The sequence below is a fragment of the Lonchura striata genome, chromosome Z (genome assembly GCF_050655825.1).
Source record: "Lonchura striata isolate lonStrDom1 chromosome Z, ASM5065582v1, whole genome shotgun sequence".
NCBI classification, from domain to species: Eukaryota; Metazoa; Chordata; class Aves; order Passeriformes; family Estrildidae; genus Lonchura; species Lonchura striata.
Genome location: NC_140740.1, coordinates 26745299 through 26768715, shown reverse-complemented (window position 1 = coordinate 26768715; position 23417 = coordinate 26745299). Strand labels below are relative to the sequence as shown.

At 39.8% G+C, this 23417-nt stretch overlaps 1 protein-coding gene and 1 long non-coding RNA gene across 3 annotated transcripts; one reads left to right on the top strand and one right to left on the bottom strand.

Annotated features, from left to right (window-relative positions):
* Positions 1-1258: 1258 nt before the first annotated feature.
* LOC144248269 (uncharacterized) lies at positions 1259-7197 on the bottom strand. The gene is made up of 3 exons (XR_013341662.2): positions 7039-7197; positions 5908-6074; positions 1259-5317 (listed from the first exon to the last, which is right to left on the bottom strand). It is a non-coding gene; the product is annotated as an uncharacterized LOC144248269 (long non-coding RNA).
* ALDH7A1 (aldehyde dehydrogenase 7 family member A1) lies at positions 6765-22859 on the top strand. Of its 2 annotated transcripts, XM_085567286.1 has the most exons (19): positions 6765-6949; positions 7058-7111; positions 8054-8119; positions 8354-8417; positions 9841-9921; positions 12252-12375; positions 12985-13117; positions 13705-13749; positions 14082-14159; positions 15011-15108; positions 16118-16159; positions 17770-17864; positions 18723-18807; positions 19096-19202; positions 19873-19989; positions 20428-20525; positions 20686-20759; positions 21535-21610; positions 22377-22859. In XM_085567286.1, exons 3-19 carry the CDS (start codon positions 8097-8099, stop codon positions 22429-22431), a joined length of 1395 nt encoding a protein of 464 aa, XP_085423412.1. In that variant the 5' UTR covers positions 6765-6949; positions 7058-7111; positions 8054-8096; the 3' UTR covers positions 22432-22859. The 2 variants fall into 2 exon arrangements, with proteins under 2 accessions (XP_085423412.1, XP_077646386.1); XM_077790260.2 differs by lacking the exon at positions 8354-8417.
* The last annotated feature ends 558 nt before the right edge of the window (positions 22860-23417 follow it).

Here is a 23417-nt window from a genome sequence, read left to right as displayed (position 1 = left end):
ACAACTCCTCACTGCTCTAACCAGACAGGCAGGGGTTTTTTCTAGATTGGAATTAAGAATTAACACTGAACTATTTAATACCAATAAGCGTCAAGCCCTCCCAGGCATGGCCATTCTGCCCCAAATCCATAATATTCATGGGAATGTTATCTAGAAGAAGGGATGCTGCTGAACCATGTTTCCTGGGAAGGTGATCTTTGCCCTTCAAAACCTGTGGAGCTTCACATGGAATTTGAACTCTTGAATTTCTTTCTCTTTTGATCTTGTGCCAAGTTTCCAGAGGTTGCAGGCTTTTATTGAACTGGATATTGAAGCATAAATAAGTGTTTTTTTTATTTCTTCCCTAACTCTCTCAGCCCTGTTATTCTAATATGCAAGTTATAATAATGATATCCAGACTTATTTAGCTAACATTTGGATGATTCTTTTTTTTTTTTTTTTGGTTTTTCATTTCTTAATGTCATAGTAGACATATTTTACATGTATCACAGAGAAATCTGCCTAATGCTGCTGTATCGGCTGCACAGCCAACCTTTCTCACCAAGCAATGCTACTGAAAGACCAAGAAATGCAAAGCTGCACAGCACTAAATAATTACATTACCAGAGGGGAGGCTATTTTCACAACAACTTTACCACCCACATAGGCATTGAGCTGCTAAGTTACATGTGAGAGAAATCTTTGCAAAAATTGTTATGATGGCTTCACAAACACCCATTTCTTTAACTTCCTTCATAGTCAGGATAGTATCATAAGCACTACATGAGAAGAGACACAAGTTTATCAGCATGAGAAAAATGTTGAATGTGATTGCCCTGTTGCTTTCTATCCTCAAATGCTTAGCAACAGGTAGATGCAATGTATAGCTCATGGCCCCAGCACTATTAGCAGCACAAAAGCTGGACTCTCTCTGGCTGTTTGAACTTCCAGGTAAGCCCCTTTAAACACAGAGGAGTTTTTTTTTGTTGTTTTCCAAGTCCCACCTTTCCCAGTAATTTATTATCTGGTGTTTGTTTGTTTGTTTTGGCTTGGTTTTTGGGGGAGTTGTGTTTGGTGTTTTGGGGGTTTTCAGGGTCTTTTTTGGGGTTTTGTTGATTTTTTTTTGTTTTGTTTTGTTTCATGTGGTAACATGAAAATTGGCAAGTAAACTTTTTCTGGGATGCCTACTTAATATGGACAGTCTTGCCCTGTGCTGATAACAAAGTTATTCAAAGATCCACATATATATATAAGACACTGCCCTTTCCCCCCCCCCCGCCCCCCCTCCCATGTGGTCTAGTTCTACCTTCATTCAAAATGTACCTCAAATCCATCCGAATTTTTCAAGTATGTTTTAAATTTTTTTGCACCTCTCCTTGTCCTGCTCTCTATTGCTTATATATTGGATTCTAGAACAACACACCCCACATGTGCCAGAGAATCATGGAAGGGACCTTGGAAAATCATTAAATCCTTTTGTGGGAAATGGAATCTAGAGATTACTTAGCACTTTATCTGATTGCACCTTGAAAGCCACCAGCAATGGGAACTCTACCAAGTCCCTAGGGAGGTACTTGTTCCAGTGATTGTTTTTGTTGTAAGAAATGTCTTTCTTACCTCAAGATGAAACGTCACCCAGTGCAACTTGTATCACTGTCCTTTGTCTTCTACATGTAGCATTTTTTGAAGAGACCCTCCATTATCCTTGTAGATGCCTCAGAAGTACTCAAATAATGTGATTACATCCCCTCTGAGCCTTGGCAGGGAGGAGAGGAGAGAATCCCTTGAGCCTTCTCTCCACTGGAGAAGAGACCTAACTCCTTCAGTCTTTCTTCATGACAGGCAGGTTCTCTAGCTTTTTGCCATTGCCACTGCTGCAGTGCACTGCACAATCATGTCTGGCTTGCTGTCCATCAGGAACCTCTGGTCCCTTTCAGTAAGGCTGTTGCCCCACCACACAGATCCTAGCCTGTCCTGGGTTCTTTTGTTATCTCCTCAATAGAGGACTTTACACTTGTCTTCACTCTGTTCTTTCCTGCCCACTCTTTCAACATGTCAGAATTTCTCTCTAAGATGGCTTTCCCTTCTGATGGATTCACATCATCACCCAATCAGCATCAGCATCAGCAGTGAAGTTAAAGAAGATGCTTTCAATCCCATCATCAGATAGTTTATGAAGGTGTTGAACAGTATGAAGCCCAGTATCAATCCCTGGCAGAGCCCAACTGTGGACAGGCTGCCAACCTGAGTAAAATACATGATTGATCATCATTTATTCCACCCATCAGTGTAAAGATATACACAACTCCCATGAGAAGCCAAGCACGTGCAAGGTGGGTTTGCTAGTCATTTTTACATTACTAAGAGCCTTTGGAAAGAAGAGTTACTAAGAGTTATTTGTAAAGAAGCACTTTTACTACAGTTGCAGTCTATATGAGAACTCTAGAGTGGTAACAAAATGGGACAACGATAAATGATACAGTAGCAAGGCCTGAGGGCTAAATACCAGGTAGAAACTTAAATCCAAAGGGATTTCTCTCTTTAGTGTGTGAAGCAATTTATAGGGATTTCCATTTCCTTAGAGATTAAATTATTCTAATGATGGTCACTGACTTTCTAAACTGCTTTCTGCAGGTGGAAAAGGCTATATAAAAGGTAGAGGAACTTATTTTAGTACAGGTCACCAAGCTGCACCCAAGGATGCTTTCATTTCACATGGAATAACTGCAACTCTCTGGTTACCAGTGCATGGACAACATGGAAAGAGGACAATCCAGAGTACAGAGGTTGTTGCTGAACCAACTTCCTTTTCAGCCTCAGATTCCACTGAAGTGATCTTCTTACCACTTGTATTAAGTTATTGCTGATTGTTGCCAGATAGTAGAATGTTGCCCATTGCACTGTAACTTGGAGCTAAACATGCAAAATCTGTTTTTGAGCATGCTAAATTCCTTGTTGCATTGTGCATATGACAAGATACCTTGTTGGGTTTGTTGTTTTTTCCTAAAACCTCAAACCCTTTTGTCTTTATGGGATATACAACATATACGCCTATTTATTAGGATTAAAGTGATTCCTGGCAGTTATCACTCTCAGTGCGGTGTAAATCAGACACTTTAAACTATGGGTAACTGACAAACTACAGAAGTGAAAAGCACTGATTGAAGTACTTCAGGTCAAGAGAGACATTTTGTTGTTTGCTTTCCCCCTTATAGATTTGACTGTTTTGAGAGCACAAATCACTATAGTTCTTTGAATTCCTTGTGTACTACCACTGAGAAAAAGACAACAGTTCCTTCGGAAAACTAACTGAAATCACAGTCATGTGAACAGGACAAAGGAGCCTGCTGCTCTAAGGCAAGGCTCTGTCATGCTGCAAAAATATGTGAAATGAAACAAAATTTTAAGCCTGTTTTTGGAAGCTTTCCTCCTTTTCCTCCCCACTCCTCTTGTTTGAATTGCTTGTACTCTGTTGAAGCTCTTCTATATTCACAAAAGTGTAAAAGCTCTGGGATCTCCTGAACATGGACATTTGGCCTCCACCCTCATTATGTCCAGGTACTGCTCCTTGGATATTGCTTTAAAGATGCAAGAAACGTGTACCTCTTCCTACAGATGAGAAAATAAGCAAAGTGCAAAGAAGAACTACATCTGAAGAGCCCTGTAGTGAATCCAGAACCCAAGAACAGTTTCATGGGATTCAAAGTCTGTCTCATGACTGGGATATTGTTGAATTGCCTCCTTTTCCAAGCCCCTTTGACTACAATGTTTTTTGCCCTAAGCTGGAGCCAAGAACTCTTGTGACAATGCTCAGCTGATCAGATCTGGAAAGAAGGAAACTTTGATGGACAAGATGAGGATGTACTTTTACCAATTTTCACAAGCATCACTGAAATTAATATTTTCATATATTTTTGAATGCTTTCTTTGAAGTGAACATTTTAACAACTTTAATTATAACCTTACAGAAGAATAATGTTTCATGACCATTTAAATATCACGAATTTCAAGATGCACTCTCAGTGGTGGATACAACATGTCTAAGTAATGGAGAATGCAAATTGTCATGTTGGTATGATCACAAAGCAAAATAAGTTTACCATAGATAGATAATTTCTCTCTAAAACTCTGACTAATAAAGATTAAAACTATCAAGCTCAGGATGCCCATACCATCAAATAGAACAAATAACAAAAACATACATACAGTAGTGTGATACGGGGCTTCTCCTCCCACTCCTACCTCCATGTATCTGGCTATTGCACAATGTTTTTATATCCTCCAAATTCCCCTGTGATTAGCCTTGCTCTGCAATTGTAGGACAGAACATATTGTGTATGTTCTTTATTTCAGACTCTGGCCTGAATTCACACCCCTGTTGGGCTTGCAACTTCTGAAGACATACATAGATTTAGATATAGACCTGGACTGGACACAGCAGGTTGAAAAAGAGCTAGGGCCCTGCGCTAATGTTGAATGTAGGTCTAAGCACATCTTCATGCAGTGGATGGTTAATACCCATGAGACTCACACGGTTAGCCCTGCATCATGATCACTGTCTGCTTGCAGACAAGCTGGCCCCAGGTCCCTCCAGAAAGGACTTTGGCACCATCTATGACAGTGATACTTTCATCTGCTTGGATGCTCTAGAGCAAAGAATATGAACAGAGCCAACAGTGCCAGGGTTTCAGATTTTCCCTGTGGCTCAACCAGTAGGTGCTGCACCAATAGCTGTGTGCACTTGTTGCTAGAGAACTGCTTGCTTATGGTGACGAGAAGAGACCATGGAACTGAAACTCAGTTCCCATGCATCAGCTACTGCCCTGAGAGTCCCACTTTTTTGCTAGAACACAATGCATGCATTGCAGCTATGTGGTTGTAAAACACCTGTTTGATCATGTAAAGATATATAAGGTAAAAAATCGTGAAGTTCTGCAGAAAGAAAACATTGCTACCTTTTTTGATACAAGTTTTATAGTATCCAAATACATTTTCCAAGTAAGAGACAGTTTGATTTTGCATGCAGCACAGCCAAAGGCAAAGCCAGCTCTTGAACTTTGCCAATACTATTTTCTACTGCTACTCTGTTTGCATCATCCAAAAATATTTTTCATTTGAAAAAAAAATATACTTGAACAACCATTTCTTAAAGAGCAAATAATTATTTATAGTTAATGCAATTCATATTAAGGAAAAGTGTGTAGCTGTGGAAAACTAAAAAATAAACAATGGCATTCTTGAGAGCGGCATTTCTTCTCTATCCTATAAGTTTGTTCTGAGACATTTAGTATCAAGGTTTATTCCTCATTGGTTTAGCCATTCAGAAAATACTGCATTCCTGAAAACAAACAATATTTCATGATCACAGTAAGTCATCTAAATTTCAAAAGCCATTGAAGTGTAATTACAGTAAAAATATGGGATAGAAATCACTTTCAGTTTTGCAAGGTGAGTGCATATCAAGTGTGTTAGTCCTGCATATGAGAAAGAAAAATGTTGTAACTTCACAAACACTGGCATGTAGATAAAGTGGATGGCTCAGAAGCCAAAGACAGTGAGATTTTCAAGCATGGTATTGGAGAAGGGAAAGAACTGTGCATACTCCCACATATTACTATTTGTTGCATAAGGATAGCTACAGATTTTCCCTCTTGTTTTGATGCCCCCTGTTTTTATTTTCTGCAGGAATTAGAAAAACCTGAGCTGGGGACTCCTCTGCCCCTGCAGCTCTTGAAGGGTATATGGAATCACACAGAATCATAGAACGGATCAATCGCATTGGAAGGGAGCACATCTGGTCCAACCTGACTGTTTAAGTGGGGTCATCCTAGGGCACATGGCACAGATTTGTGTCCAGATGGTTATTGAATATCTCTAGTGAGAGAGATTCCAACTTCCTCTGGGCAATCTGTTCCAGCATTTAGTCACCTGCACAGGAAATTCTTCCTCACGTTCAAGTGAATTTCGTTCACCAGTTTCTGCCTGTTGCCTCTCGTCCTGTTGCTTGGCACCACTGACCAGAGCCTGGCTCTGTCCTCTTGCCACCCTCCATTCAGACACTCATAGACATTGATGAGGTCCCATCTCAGTCGTCCCTTCTCGAAAAGAAGCAGAGTGTGCATAGATTTCGACAGCACACAGGCTGGGCTGCGCTGCCAGCGCGGGGCGGGGGAGTCCCGGGCAGGGGGGCTCGGTCAGGAGGGCTCGGACAGGGGGGCTCGGACAGGCTCGGTCAGGGGGGCTGGGTCAGAGGCGCTGGGTCAGGGGGGCTCGGACAGGCTCGGTCAGGGGGCTCGGACAGGGGGTCTCGGTCAGGGGCGCTGGGTCAGGGGGGCTGGGTCAGGGGCGCTGGGTCAGGGGGGCTCGGGCAGGGGGACTCGGACAGAGGCGCTGGGTCAGGGGGGCTCGGTCAGGGGCGCTGGGTCAGGGGGGCTCGGACAGGGGGGCTCGGTCAGGGGGGCTCGGACAAGGGGGCTCGGACAGGCTCGGGCAGGGGGGCTCGGTCAGGGGGGCTCGGACAGGCTCGGTCAGGGGCGCTGGGTCAGGGGGGCTCGGGCAGGGGCGCTGGGTCAGGGGGGCTCGGGCAGGACCGCTCGGACAGTGGGGCTCGGTCAGGCCCGGTCAGGGCGGCTCGGGCAGGGGCCCGGCCAAGGGGCTCCGGCCAGCGGGTCCCTGCCCGGCCAGCGGGGCGGGGGCCAGGCGGGCGGGGCGGGGGGCGCGGGCGCGGCGCCGCCAATGGCGGCGGGCGGGCGGGGCGCGGCCGCCATTGCCCGTCCCCCCGCGCTGGCGGCCGCCGGCCATGCTGGGGCTCCGCCGCGCCTCGGCCGCGCTGCTGCCGCGGGCCGGGCCGCCGGCCGCCGCCATGTCCACGCTGCTGATCGGCCAGGAGCGCTACGCGTGGCTGCGGGAGCTGGGGCTGCGGGAGGAGAACCCGGGCGTGTACAACGGGCGCTGGGGCGGCCGCGGGCAGGTGGGGGGCGGCGGGGCCTCGGGGGTGGGGGGCGGCGGGGCCCTTACGGATTCGTGCCCTGTTCCCGGGGAAGGGGCCCCGCCGCTCACCGCTGCCGTCCTGCTCTAGGTGGTGACCACGTACTGCCCCGCCAACAACGAGCCCATCGCCACCGTGCGGCAGGTGAGCGCGGCCGGGGCAGCGCCGGGAGCGGGCGGGAGGAGCTGCGGGTTCGGGCGCTGCCCTGCCCGAAACCCCCCGTGCGGCAGCGGCAGCCAGGGGATGCTGCGTCCAGGGCGCCGCTGGAGCTCGTCTCAGCCTACTGCTGGCAATATGCCTGCGGCTTTCCTGGGAAGAAAAGCAGTCTGTTTGCTCTTTGGTTGTTTTGGTTTGTTTTTTTTTTGGGTTTGTTTTTTTTTTTTTTCCTTTTTTTTTCCTTTTTTTTTTTTTTTTTTTTTGTCTCTCCAGCCCTCTGCCTCTCACTTTTGCACTTTTGCAAGCATTGTTGGGAAGAGCAAGACTCCTTCCCTTGCCTTTTCGTTTTGTTCTTAGGGAAGTTGCAGAATAGCAACAGATTTTCTCTATTTGGTAAGGATGAGTGGCCTGGGAGGAGGTAGGAAGGAGATCAACTTGACATTAAAGTAGTAAATTTGTCAATTTTTTAACTGTAAAAGTAGCACTATTGTATTAACCTACTCCTTTTGTGTATTAAGACTCAACTGGCCCTTGATGCCGAGTGAGGCTGATGGAGTAGGACATATTTATATGTGTGTGTGTGTATGTATGTATATATATATATACAAAATTATAAAACTGTTATTCTATATGGAGCTTCTTCTAATACCCCAATGAAAATTTCTGCTCACGTCTTTTTTTGTTGTTGTTTTTGGGTTTTTTTTTGTTTTTAATTTAGGCAGTACATATGCTTTTCATTGACAGTGTCTTCAGACAACTTGTCATATTGAAACCAAATTGTATCAATTTACAAGCATCCTGTAAAAGTGGTATCCTGTAGTACAAGTACGCTCCATGAAAATGTTAATCTTGAGTTAGGTGTGGAAGCTTTTTTGTGGCATTTCTTTTGGGGGTTTGATTTTCCTAACCTTGATGTGCTTTTTCATGTAGGGTAATTTGGAGGATTATGAAGAAACAGTAAAGAAGGCTAAAGATGCATGGAAGGTCTGGGCTGATGTAAGTTAATGGAGACTTCTCATTTATTACATATCTGTGGCAGAGACAGGCGATAAAATTGCCTCATAAGGTGAAGGTGTAAAAATGTGGTCGTACTGTGTGTGATACATTGGAGCAAAAATCTGGAATGGAGACCTCAAGAAATAAGCCCAGATAGTATGTGTATGATACCACTGGGGTACAAAGATGAGGACATTGACTTGTGGGATATGTTTGTTTTCAAAACCCTGGCAGATTTACCAAGGCTTGTGCCTGTGAGCTGTTGCCAGCAGGTCTGGTGAAGTTCAGAAACCTTGTAGTAAGTAAACTATCCCTATACATGTTTCACTTCCTGTTGCCCCCTCTTCTGGGAGAGCTCTGTGGAATATATGGAGGTGTAACTTGTGTTCATCTTCCTGTTCTCCTGGTGTGAGGAAGACTGCTGGTTATAAACATGGGGGTTTTTGGTTCACCTGCTGTCTTGAACAATACAGTTGTTCAGTATTTCACAGAACAACTGTGTGGTTCAAAAGCATTAGTGTTATGTTGTATGTAACAGCTAAGCTATTCTTCCTTAGCAAGTTGTAGTTCCCCATGCAGTTCTACCACCTGTGTCCAGCCAGCACCCATTCTGCTGATGGCTGTGCCAGGCTTGGTTCCTACAGCTACCTGTTTTTTCTTTAGTAGAGCCTGAAACCTGAATTTCAAAAGGTGATGTGAACTCTATATTTTAGCCAGCACATTAGTTTATCTTGTCTGAAGACAGCAAATCTTAATTGTTGTCTAGCAACAAAGTTTAGGATGAACAAAACAGCTTCCTCAGGATATGTTAGTATGTGTTCTTTTGTTACAATTTGTGAGTCTAATGTTGGTAACTCATAACATGTTTGGAAATAACCTGAAAGCAATCCAACAATAGCAAATAACAAATAACATTAACTTTGATAAAAAGCCTTCAGGAAACATTCAATGTGTTGATAAAAAAATCAATACATCAAATGTTTCTTGAAGGCTTTTTCTCAAAGCTATTATTATTAATTTGTGAATTTTGTTGTTTGTAATGTGCTTACTTGAAAGGTATTGGCCGTACAGAGCTATGCTTGCATGGTTTGTGCATTTCTCCTCAGTCTTGTTTTTACAGAGAACTTGTTTTAAACCTGTAAATCCTTTTGCATATGGTTTGCAAATTAAACATGGCTATTGATTATTATTTACCATACTGATACTACACTTTAAAAAATATATTAAGAGTTGGTGTATGAGCTTAATATTTTCATGATTGAGGTTTCTATGTGTCTTAATTTCTGCTAACAAAATGTCATACTGAAAGAAAGTTTGAAAGTATGGTATTAAGTACACTTCAAGGCTCAGAAACCAGTAAGTACACTTTTATGAAAATTGCTTGTTTCTTGAGGTGCAGCTGATTGGTTGCATTGTGGGTGACGTAGTTGAACAGAAGTAAGAGAATTAACAATCTAAATGCTTTTGGCAATATTCAGTGAAACTGAAGTTTTGAACAGACAAAAAGTTTGTACGATTATCAGTCTCTGAGGCAGGAAACAGTTTCTTGTAAAGCAGTGCACATGATAAAAATGAACAAGTAACAGTGTCTTGGGAAGATAAACAAAAAAGCACAGCAATCTGTGACTGCTTACTACAAGGACAGAAAACTAGCAGTATATATACAGTAGAAGTTACAGATTTTCAATCTCATATAGATTCTTCTGTTTTGTTTTGACTAGATCCCTGCACCTAAACGTGGAGAAATAGTGCGACAGATTGGTGATGCCCTGAGACAAAAAATCAAAGTTCTAGGAAGCTTGGTAAGGTATTTTCAGAAGTAGCCTACATTTTTGGGGGGGGAGGGTGTGGAATGAAGGTGAGGGGTGTGTCACAACTTGGGTTTTTTTGAGTAATACTATTTTTTTTCTGCAATACTAACTCTAGTAATTGTTAAGTAATTGCTGTTAGTTCTGTTAGCTTGCCTAATTAAGTTTTAATTTTAAAAATAAGAAAATAATTTTAAAATTACTGTGTTGTAGAAATGGCATGAAGCTGTATCAGCTGAGAGCTTGGTTACTTGTTAAGAAAAGGTTCTTCACCCAGAGAGTGGTTGGACACTGAACAGGCTCCCCAGAGAAATGGTCACAGCACCAAGCCAGACAGAGTTCAAGAGGCATTTGGGCAATGCTCTCAGGCACATGGTGTGATTCCTGGAGATAGTGCTGGGCTAGGAGCTGGACTTGATCCCTGTGGGTCCCTTTTAGCACAGGATATTCTGTGATTCTGTGAATTGGCAATTTATAATAGGAAAAGAAAATTTATTATGGGCCTCTCTGGGATGAGTGGTACAACTGTTGCCCTGCTCTGCCCTTCTGCCTGTTAGATAGGGCACTTCCTAATACTAAAAGTGTCTTGAAAAAAGACCTTCCTATAATACAGAGATTTTAACCATGAGCTCTTTCTGGTGATCTGCAGGATTTTGTCAAGTGACATGTGGAAATAGAAGGCTTTTGAAGTTGAGATGGTCTTAATGAGGTGATCTTGCAGTGCCGTGCAGGACATAAAGGCTGAAGGACCACTCCTTTAAAACTCTTGCTTTACTCCTTTTCTTTCTAGGGAAGAAAAGGAGTCAAGTGGGAAACTTCCACTTTCTTTTTGCGGGGCTTGCCTGCCTATGCTGCTGTTCAGAAACAGCTGTCAGTGAATAACTCCATGTGTAGTCAAGCCGATATTGTTAACCTCCAAAACTTTGTTCTGCCGTTTTCCTTGATGTTATCTCCTCAGCACAGTTTCTGTTGTGGAATTACAGTGCTAATGTACTCCTGTATTCAAAAATAGTAGAGCTTCCCTTATAAGTGTAGACAGACAGAAGTTTGTTCTCTATTCCTTGACCAAAACTTACAGCTTCTTGCCATATTTTCTTAGTTTTCCCAAACAAATAATATATGTGTTCAGCTCTGCTAGGACTGGGGATGAATTTCAGGGTGAAAGAAGTGCAGTAGGTATTCAGGTTTTAGGACTTTGCCTGGCTTTAGAATATGTAAAAAGGAACTGCATAGAAACTTATCTTTCTCATATGCTGTAGGAAATTTCCAGCCTCACCTTGCCATGCTGTGGTGAAGTATCCCAATGTTTCTACTGCACGTACCCACTGTTGTGTTTCTCAGTAAATATGTCTGATGCTGCTCTGGTTTTGGTCAGATATGGACTGTTCCTTCTGTCTTGAGATGACCACAGGCATACAGAAATACAGTTAGTCATCCTTATGTTAACTGTGACATAGAGAGAAAAATCCAGTGGAAATCCTTTGAACCTGATTCCTCATTTAACAGCCTTTTTAAAGTACAGTCATCAGTGTAAAGTGTCAGGTGATACCTGCATGGAGAGTCCATGCTATTCAGAGCAAGACCACAAAACTGATTGGAGATAAGTAGGTGATTTCTCAGTTCCTTAATTTTCAAATTTTCTCATTTTTGGATGACAGTATCATCAAATACCAGCTTATTCTCACTGATATATTTCAACTGAGTATATCTAACATAAATAAATAAATTTTAAGAGAAGGATGTAGTTTAAGATCAACTTTAGAAAAAAAAAATTCAATACATTGATCCTAAACATTCCAGGTTATTAAAATATTAAACATGTGTAAGCATTTTCAGCAGTCTTTGCAAATGAAATATCTCAAATTTGCTTGGAGATGTTGTAAAATGAGTGGTTTGCTTATGAAAAAGGTAAGTGGCTGTTTTCTTTTGCTGGAGCAGAGTAATTCCTTTTCCAACTTGGTCCTTGCCTGGCCCACAATGTAGGCAAGCCTGATGATGTAAATCCAAGGTGCTGTTGATCTAAACATATGAATGAATCTCATTAGTTTTGGACCCTCCTTTCAGTAGTTTTAAAAAAAAATTTCTCCATTAATTTCCCTTTCTAATTTCTTCCTATTGTATTGGGATATGACCCATGTCCAGTTGTCTAGTGTGTTGTTTCTTTAAGTTCTCTATAACTGAGGAAGAGGTGAATCTCTTCTAATGAAATCCACCAAGTTAAAATCTTACTTGAGCAGATACACCCAACATCAAGGGGAGACCAAATATATTAGGGGTCCAAGGGAATTTTGTAAAAAAGTTTTTCTTACTCTGAATTTTTTCAGGTCTCTTTGGAAATGGGGAAGATTTTTGTCGAGGGTGTTGGGGAAGTACAAGAGTATGTTGATGTCTGTGACTATGCTGTTGGTTTGTCTAGAATGATTGGTGGACCTATTTTGCCTTCAGAAAGTAAGTATGCATTATTTTTTTGGTTTTGTGTGAGGAGTTTTTTGTTTGTTTTGGTTTTTTTTCCTTTAAAGAAATGAAGATATGGAGGTGTAGCTTAAATATATGGTCTTGTAGTCCATCAAGATCTCTGTTCGATGTGATATTTAGGGAGCTTTAGGAATAGATGTAGTGGGCAGTAGTGCCAACTATTGAAGTACCTAATGAAGTGACAGATAAGCAGGTCAGTCCATCCATCTTCTCTCTTCTTTGAAGCATTAGATTCTCTTTGATTATTGATGAAAGGTGGTAGAGAAAAGTATGTAAAAAGTTTTGAAGTGTACTTAGAAAGGAGAGACCTCCTTGTCAGTTATTGATTAACTCAAGTCATCAATATGTTAACTGAATAACTAAAATAAAAAAACTTTGTTGTCAAATCATTAGCTTTTTGTACAGTCTAGCTAACCTTATCCATGTAAGCTGTGGAACACAAATAATACAGCTCTTTGCAAGCTAATGCTGTGGTGGAATGAAGAGTGATGCTATGTTTCTTGCTTACATGTTTTCCCTTTTTAGAAAAACCCCAAACATTAAATGGATGAAAACTGCATTATGTTGTGACTTTGCTTTCAGGACCTGGCCATGCCCTTATAGAGCAGTGGAATCCCGTTGGGCTGGTGGGAATCATCACGGCCTTCAACTTCCCTGTGGCAGTTTATGGGTGGAATAGTGCAATTGCAATGATCTGTGGAAATGCTTGCCTCTGGTAAGATCTCATTGTCCACCTTGCTAGCAGTATTTTTAAATGGTAAAGTTATTAACTCAGGCATGAAATTATTACTGAGTGTCAGGTGTTTCTGGATATTTGATTCTATGTAATGTAGGCTTAAATTCTCTTTAGTTTTAGTCAGAGCTTTTTTAAATTTGTGGTAAGTTCCTCTTTGAGGTACTAAGGTCAGATCCATCCAAGACTTAGCCAAATGGTCTGTGAATAAAGAACCCAGGATGTGAGCTTGCAGCAGTGGTAGTTAATATATTCTGAGTTGGTACAGTAAAGATTAAAAATATAAATAAGTAGCTTTACTTTCTCTCCTATCTCCTATTTTCCTTTCATCTACCTCCTTCTGTCTAAAGTTTGGCCTAGCTGTTGTCCACATAGATTTCAACAGAAGTTCTGAATGCTCAGCTACAGAAGGAAATACTTGCACTCCTGTCTTAATTTGTTCCTGAAAAGCAGCCTAACCAAAGTGTGCTGTAGATCAGAGATGTTAAAATTTGCTTATTTGAATTATTTCTTATTCTTAAAGAATTTAAAAGAATAAGAAAATAATGTAATTTTTTTTCCCTTTCTAGGAAGGGTGCTCCTACAACATCCCTTGTTAGTGTTGCTGTTACAAAGTGAGTTCTGGTTTCTTTGATCTTCATCCCAATAAAAAGGAGAACTTTTCCAAAAAATAGATTTCATAGTGATACTTCCTTTAGGTTTATTGTTACTTTATATTAACATTTTAAATACTTTCTGTGCATTACCAATAGCACTTGTTTTAAAATGCTACATAAAAGTAGGCCCCTTAAGACAGGTTATTACTGAGTCTTGTAGATCTAATATTAACTCCTGAGAACAATTACCCCAAACCACTACTACCCCAAAACCCCCAGACAGTTGTAATGGTTCATTCCTTATTTGCACTTGTCAGAAATCTCTAACATTTTTACATCTTTCATTCCAGGATAATTGCAAAAGTCTTGGAGGATAACAAGTTGCCTGGAGCAATCTGCTCTCTGGTTTGTGGTGGAGCAGACATTGGGTATGTAATATTTCATGCTATTGGTGAACCTTTATAAAAGGTAAAAAAATATTCTTTGAGGTATTTTTTGTGAAGTTATTCTAGTCTCTAGGAACGCACATGTTGCCATGATTTTTATCAGCAGATCTGAAATTCTGGCCCTACATTAAATATAATACATATGTCAATTTGCTGTTGTGAGATCAACTGCAAACAAAGAACTTGTCAGATATTTAATGAAGAGACATGACTAAGCTTATATTCCACTTCTGCATATGCTTACACCCAAAGAGTACAGTTAATATTAGGTTCCCCTTACCATGTTCTTGAGTGTTTTGAATATGTAGCATCTTTAAGATTAGTTGTGGAGTAGAATAATTCCCCTTTTCTGTGGTCATACAGGACTCTGCACTTGCTCATAGATGTGCTGTGCTTGGAACCTGTACAATCCAAATCACTTTATTTGATTTTTACGATAAGGAAATCCCCCATACAAGTGTATATTCAGATATATCTTTTGAGTATTTAAAGAGAAGGCAAAACATATGACAGGCATTTAAAAAAGTTATAGATTTGCATGTTTTCTTATGGATCATAACAATCTCAGAATATACTTTAGACTGAATTTCAGTGTTACTACAGGTGATGCTTTTTTGTCTGAAAAGGTGGCTGGAAACAGCCATGTTCCTTTTTTCTGGCTAAGGAGAAGCTTTCCTGACATTAGCTTAGTTGCTTGATGGTTCAAAGAAGTGGCTCTGGTGTTAAGCTCTTCCTGATTGGAGCTGATCGATGTGGAAGCTGATGTGTGTGGAAGCTGCTTTTCTGTCTGCATGTCTTTTGTTGAACACAGTGCTTTGTGTCCCATTGTGCAGGACAGCAATGGCAAGAGATGAAAGAATGGACCTTTTATCCTTCACTGGCAGCACAAAAGTGGGCAAACAAGTAGCACTTATGGTTCAGGAGAGATTTGGTGAGTGTGTGGGCTCTTCTCTATTTCTTTCCATATTTGTTGAAGGCAGCAGTGCCCCATAAGATTTTAAAATAACAGTTTGTTTCAGCTGTGTTACCTCTTTTTTTTTTTTTTTTTTTTGGGTTTTTTTTTTGTCGTGGATAAATCGTGGTTTGAAACTGCTCATAGATACATATGGCATTTTTCAGTTAGTTCTGTTACAATTCAGATTTTTTTTCCAGTTTATCCACATAGCCATAGTCCTACAATTAATTTGGGGAGAGGTGTGGTGATGTCCATTAGTGTTTAATGGTATGGAAATCGTTAGGGTAAATAACCAGGGCTTATGGTCTTTATGGCAATGTGAATAGAATACATTAATACATTCCCCCTCACCTTTTACTCCTGATAAATACAGTGATGATTTTTGAGGTGCTGTATTTGTTGCAAATATTTAAAAGTGTACAGGCAAGAATATCATCAGCTGGATTCTTCTTACCTTGCAAACATTTTTTTTTTTTGTTTTATACATTTAAAGTTCATACAAATGTAAAAAAAGCCCCCCAAAAACCAGAACAAATAGCTAATATTTACCCAGATGCAGGTTGTGATTTTGTTTGTCTCAGATTGTAGATCAACAGTTGCCAGGGAAATAAATGAGCTTAGTTAAATTTTATGTGCATTTTTATTTTTGTAGAACCTTATTCTTTATCTATGTTGTACTATTTATGCTGCAACTTTTTTCTGTTTTAATCTCTTTCTTTCCAGAGCGGTTTTATTGCCTATCCTTTTAAACTTCTTTGTGCCATAGCTGCTGTGCGGGTATCTTCATAATATGTGATAGATGTAGTATTTCCTGTAATTTTCTGGTTTGGCTAGAGTAATTAGTTGACTGTGATCTCTAAAACATTTTGTTTATCCATAAAAATATGTTTCATGAAGCTTAGTTCTAGGTAGAGGTAGCCTCACTGACTTGAGGTGGAGTGAATACATGTGCACAGGGCATAACTTATTTTGTGTTTTTCATTAGGTCGAAGCCTGCTGGAACTGGGAGGAAACAATGCCATTATTGGTAATACACGCTGTAGAAATTTAGTCCCACAGATTATACTTGGAAGCTAGTATGCAAATATTCATAGCTAATTGTCACTTTTTTCTGTTTCTTTTGTTTTCTTGTTTTTCTCCCCACACTGGGCTTTTAAAAGTATGTATAGTTCATGTAGAATAATAGAATGTTGCGGGGGTTTTCTGTCTTTTATGTTGTGTAGGGAGCAGTGTTTTAAGACAAAAAGTGAGATTCCAGGATGTTTTAAGTAATCAGTGTTGGAGAGGAGAGCAGAATGAGATAAGCAGTAGGCTTCAGTAATGGATTGTGGACTAAAATAAATTTGATTTTATGATGGTTTTAGCTGTAGAATCATTAAGGTTGGAAAAGACCTTTAAGATTAAGTTTAGCTCTTAACCCAGCAACAGCATATTCATCACTATACCATGTCTCAAGTGCCATGTCCTCATACTTTCTGGATACTTCCATCCATAGACTCCAGCATTTCCCTGGGAAGCCTGTTCGATTGCCTGACTGCACTATTATATGTAATCTCATGAGCACTACACTTTTAGCATTTTAGAGTATAAGTACATAGATATAAAGTCTAGTATGCTTATGATACTTGAAAGAAAAGCATACAGGTATTTATTTCAGTAGCACATTTTTCAGGTTTAAGTACCAAAGGGTAAGAAACAGTTCCTAGATAAACAACATAAATACTATAAAGCTGAGTGAAAAGAATATATAAGCTCAGTAAGTATCTAAATTGTTGTCCAGTTGTGCTGTTGCCTTTTGTTTCACCTTTCTCATATTCTGGACAAATGTGCTTATTTACATATCAATACTCTTGAAGTTTGAAGTACAAACATGATGCTACATTATCTATTCTTTTGAAAATCACATTTGAGCAGGTCCTTCTTTTTTCCGATGCGGATTTTTAGCCAGCAGTATAAGTTTCTTTAATGCTTTGAAAGTTATTCATTTTTTAATGTTAAAGTCCTGCCTTTTTTGGAATTGACTTTGAAGGATCACAGAATCATTGTTTGGTTTGACTTCATCCCGAACTTCATTATAGTTTTGCATGATTTGCATGATTAAGAGACTTTAGTGGGATTTGTTAAGCTGTGTGATATTTTGGGGCTCTTTTGAGCTTTATGAAACATCTCAATGTCTTCTAGCCAGATGAATTTCTTCAGCTCATTGTACATTTTATTACTGTACACCTGTGTGTTTTAGCTATGCTTTCTACAAGGCCACATGGATACACTTTATGATTGCTACTTTATGCTGATAAACTTCTCAGTGAGAGACAGACAAGGTGGAGAAATGTCCAAAAATTGCTTGTAGTTTCCTGAATTAAAAGGAAGCTGGAATTATTTGCAAACTTTATTGCAAACAGCTCTCTTCAGTAGTTCAATCCTATAGTTATGTCCAATTGCATATGTCTAATTCCAGCTGCGGAGAAATAGTGGGAGTTTTGAGGTGTTTCTTTGTTTCTTACTATGCTGTGCAATAGTGCAACTATTCCTAAAGATTCCTGACCAACCAGACAGTTTCCAATATTGTTTATCTTCTTAAGTCTTGTCAACTGTTCATTTACTCTAGTAACATGCTTTTATTTTAATTTTTTTAAGTGTTTGAAGACGCAGATCTAAACCTAGTCATTCCATCTGCTTTATTTGCTGCTGTGGGAACAGCAGGTCAGAGATGCACAACTGCTAGAAGGCTGGTGAGTAAATGTGTATCATCTGGTTTGGGTAGCTCTGAATTTTAACTTAATTCCAAATTGGCTCAGAAAATGCCTAACAATTCCTAATATTGCAAAGAGCAATAAATAATATTTGAAACACATTTTTATTTTGTCAAAAAATGTATGGTGGAAAAATAAGAACACAGTTTCATTCCAGTGTAATTCTAGCTCTAAACAGTTTCTTTGTATATATTTCTAAATATGCTGTAAGTCAGGAAAATAGTACTTGGCAAAGTTCTGTATTTCTGTTTTCATTGCCAGAGCTTTTCTTATGACTACTACAAATTTTGGTTCAGTGTTTATATTGTAGAAAAGCAAGGGTGTGTGTGTGTTACCTACTTTGTTATTAATTCTTAACCAATCATTTTCAACAAGTTCAGTGGTGTTATAGTGTCAGTGTCTGCATAGTCTTGTCAGAGTTGGGTTGATTCAGTAAATACTAGGCAAAGTGGATGTAGGTTAATTGATTTGGGTGTATTGGATGGGCAGTGATTCCTCAAACTGAGGCAATAAAGTTTCTGGAGGGTTTATTCTAGAACACCGAATTGAAATGTTTACAGAGCACATCGGTAACACTGATCTGAGATGGGGTAAAATTAAAACAGATTCTTGTTTCTTGGCTTGTTTTAAATCTTTATGATGAAGGTTTTACATCTTCATTTTCTGGTGTTAGTGCTGTTTCAGAAGCCTTGGCCCCTGTCTCTTTTTTATTTTGGGATTTGCTGAATACAAACAATACTACTTCCATTCTTTATTCAGCCCCCTTCGAAGTGCAGTAGTACTTCAGGAATAGTTACATGGGCTGCACTGTCTTACAACTTTCTTACCATGTTTTAGTTTCTCCATGAAAGCATCCATGATGAGGTGGTGGCAAAGCTTGCCAAGGCCTATGCCCAGGTCCGCATTGGCGATCCATGGGATTGTAAGTAGCTATTTCCATCTCATGGGTTTAGGAAAAGTGTTGCTGCTGGTTTATTTCTATTTAAATCCTAAAGTGATTATAGATCCAAAGTATCTAATTTTAGCCATTTACCAGGGGGTGGAAATAGCTGGTTTCATTTAGAATACAAACTCTGAAAGGAAGATGAAGAATCTGGCTAATCCTGCTCATCCTGGACAGAAAGAACAGTTAATTCCAAGATGTTGTGATAAGAATATTTGCAAACATACAGAATTTTGATGAAAGTTTGCTTCTGAATCTTTTTTTTAGCTGACACTCTGTATGGGCCTCTTCATACCAAAGAAGCAGTGAAAATGTTCCTTGATGCAGTAGAACAAGCAAAACAACAAGGTGGCTCTGTGGTCTGTGGTGGAAAGGTGACAAAGTTATTTTCACTGCTACAGTTTGTGCTCTAGGAAAAAAGTACAGTAACATGATGGCCTAGGCCAAGCTTGTACCTCAGCTTGTCCTGTCAGCCACTACAGGATGTCAAGTTAATCAGGTTGAGAATTGTTTGAATTGGAATCCTGTCTTCAGGGTAAAGGCAATTCTACTTGGAAGCTACCCTTACACCACTCCCCAATTGCAAGTGATAGTGAAAATAAAAAAAGCAATGTAAATGGTGAATGTCAAACACGTAACAAAGGTAAATTGCAGTTCTGTCTAAATACTGGAGATACAAGACAATCACTTGTACATCTTCATCATGCAGGATGCTTAATTCTCATTGACTTATCATTCTGGGGCTTTGTGTCTTCTGTTGGCAACTTCTTTATATCTTTAAAATTCTAAGTAGCTTACAAGTAAGAGAATGGAAGTTTCAGCTTGTACACTTTACAGTTTGATTACATCCTTAGTGGACATAAGTTATGCTTCTATATTTTAAATACTTAAATAAGTAAATTTTAAAGTTTTAAAGTACTACCTGGTCTTCCATTTCTGACTTCTCAGCTGTAGTGGTCAGACCCTGAAAGATTCCTTTTCTACACTAATACTAAATTGAATACTGATTGGAACTAACTTGCTTATTTTTAAATTATTTTGAAGGTTATAAATCGTCCTGGAAACTATGTTGAACCAACCATTGTGACTGGCCTTCCTCATAATGCACCCATTGTCCACACTGAGACGTTTGCTCCCATACTGTATGTGCTGAAATTTAAGGTAAAATTACAGTGGTGAAACGAGTGTCAAGGATGGTAACAGTAGAGTCACAAGAGAGATATCAGATGTGTGTCATATCCATGCAATAGTCCCAGTGCTTCAAGAATTGGTAGCTCTTGTTCTGCACTGTGAGATAGCCACAGTTCAACTCACTGTGTAGCCACATTTATGTGAAGAGTGCTGGAGTTATGATGAGAATCTGTACAGGAGCAGATTCCTGCTGTTGGTGCTCATTGTTGATGCTGTTCACGTCTGTTCAAAGGCAGACTGTGTTTCGTGCAGCACTGCAGCTATTGCTGGTACACGTGTATTTGCCCAGTGCTGTTCTGGACGTTTGCACTGTGGCTGTGGTATGTTGGGTCTTTTCTCACAGAGCTTCTTTGTAACTGCTTTGCTTTGGATAGTCGTGGTTTAACCATTGACACATGTTTCTTCTAGGAGGAAGAAGAGGTTTTTGCCTGGAATAATGAAGTAAAACAAGGTCTTTCCAGCAGTATCTTTACCAAGGATTTGGGAAGGATTTTCCGCTGGCTTGGGTATAATTTAAATTATTTTTATACTTTCTTGAGGAACATAAGATCAGTCTTTCATGTCTTTTGTAAACCCTACATAATGCTAGTTGAGCATTTTACAGCACTCATTTTAGGGAGGGAGCCTTTCCTGATCCTAAGGAGGAATTGTGCCTTATCTTTGTAGGCCAAAGGGATCTGATTGTGGTATTGTGAATGTTAACATCCCAACCAGTGGAGCTGAGATTGGAGGTGCTTTTGGTATGTTACTTATGCTTCTTCAATGTTTTAATCAATCCATTTAAATGACTAAATGTAAATAAATCAGTGAAGTTAATTTTGAATCATACTGCTTTAGCAGAATACAGATATTGAGTAACACTAGTTAGATTTAAACTTTTTTAAAAATAGTTCTAATAGGTTTTTAAAAATTCCGTGTGTTATTTCCTTCTCCTCCCCTCTATCAAAGGAATGTAACTCAGAGATATATTCTGTGGGTATTTAAATATATGGTCAGGTGCAAAACTGTGTAGAAGTTTTAATTAAAACAATCTTGAGCAATTCTGTGTATACGGGCAAGTTTATATAAGATGTACGGTATGTAGTATTTTCATGAGAAAATCTTTAAATACAAATTTTTGCCTTGATTTCACTTTTTTAATATACCTAAAGAAATGAGGGGGTGGAAGAAGAAGTATTAACCTTACCAATTAAATTAACCTTACCAATTAAACAGTACAAGAACCAGCACATTCTTGTACTCTTGTCTTGTGTTAAGATGAAGGTTTGTTTTAAAACAACGTCCTCCAGTGCCACCATGATGAGCCTTTGAACTCCAGGGAGATGTTTTTTTACATCAAGTATGAAGGGAGAGCTAGCTGTGTGTGTTGTGTGGGGTGGTAAATTAGCTCAGATATAGGACAAGAGAAAGGAATAGCTTTTCCCATGTATTTTTATAAAAATGTCTTACCTCCTAGAATGAGTCCTGATTCCCATGTCCAAAAATAGGTTTTAATTCGTAATACTTTTGCTACAGGTGGTGAAAAGCACACTGGTGGAGGAAGAGAATCTGGAAGTGATTCGTGGAAACTTTATATGAGGCGGTCTACTTGGTAAGACAGACTAGATAAATTTAAATTACAGATGAACTTCCAAAAGTTCAAAACATATAAATCTTTGACTACAAGGCTACTATCTTTGCTGAATGTCACCATCTATAAGTGTGATTGCCTTTTCTTCACATTCATAGCAGAAGAAGATTTGAAGGGTTTTTATGAAGACTTTTTTTATACTTTCCAAGGGAAAAAAATAAGGTGGTTTTGGGGTCCCCCCCCCTCCACACTCAATTGATTTTAAATTCATCTGAAAAATTACTGAAACTTGTCAGGAAATACACTGAGTTTCAGCCACAGTGAGGAGACCATGAGGGCACCACTACTGCCTCTGGTAGGTGATTCAGCTATATGTTGATTAGCTATCCACAGACCTCCTGACAGTCTGTAGTGGATGAAGATTAGTATCCTCTGCTGACTGCCATAGCCTTTACCTGTGCTATCTATGCTTTCCATGCAACGACTTACGAACATGAGAAATTCCACCTTGGTTTTTCTATCTGGACATTCTCCAAGTATGAGAAAAATAGATAAAGAGAAGTAAGATTCTCCATAAAGAAAGAGATAATGGCAAATGTGGTCTTTTCCTCTGCATGACTACTATATTGAAAACTGGAGTGAAGTTCATAGTTTTAAGTAAGCAAATTGCTTTAGAGAAATCTTTTGTTTAGATGTGACAGAAATAAGCAGCTTGTACATAGGATGTGGACTGCATAATCTGTCTCAGTGGTTAAGTCTGGTCTCTGACTTCTTGTTTCTCTTTCAGTACAATCAACTACAGCAAAGATTTGCCCTTGGCTCAAGGAATCAAGTTTCAGTAACAACCTTGTGAATGTCTGTGCTATGAGCCATCCTAGAATTTCTGGATCAAGAAGCTCCTAAGCATCATGGGGATAAAAATTATTTGAAGCCAGATCTGTCAGAAAATCAGCTACTCTTAAACTGCTTCACTTTCTATGTTCTAATTTAGTCTTCAAATGAGAAGTCTGTGGTCTTTGGGAAGAAGGGAGGGTGACTAAAACTGACCACCTTGGGTTCAGGTGGCCTGGATAGCATTGTCTTAATACTGTATTTCAGTGCCAACACTGCCTCTATCCCCTCCCTAGCTTTTGCTGATGTTTCCAGGTACAACATCTGTGTTTCAAACTGTGTGCCAAGTTCCCTGCAGGTAACTGGTGCTGTGGGGGATATTTGGCTACAGTACAGGGCTATTTTTCAATTAATAAATAAAGATACATTTTGTGAAATAGCTTGGGCTTCTCATTTGTTTTATTCACTGTTTTTGAGCAGGAATATTCAGAGGACTATCCATTTTCACACACAGAGCTGCTGGCTGGGAAAAAAAATCATTGAGGTAAAAGCACTGCTTTAGTTTTCCTGCCTCTCCTTCAGAAAGGAGACTTTCAGCACACGTTGGGAGATAAAGGTCTGCTGTAGTGCCTTGGAATCTCCTTTTAACACTTGAAAGGGTTACAGCCAATTCAGGTTGTCAGAGCTTTTGTGATACCCTACAACCAAACTGGCTGGAGATGGGAGCTGGAGATGCAGTTGAAGAAATAATTTTATAAGGAAAGACATATTGCTTACTTGTGTTTCACCTCAAATGAGAGTTTCTTTTGGCCACTGGAGACTACAGGCAACAACAGCTCATTTAGAAGCCTTGCTCAGGACTCAGAATGAGAAAAGACACAATGCTGCTAGACTAGTTTTAGCTTTCCACAGAGAAATTTCTGCAGTTCTTAATATATTGATGTTGGGGATTCTTCTCGATGTCATATACCAAATTTCCACAATCTCTGAACATGGC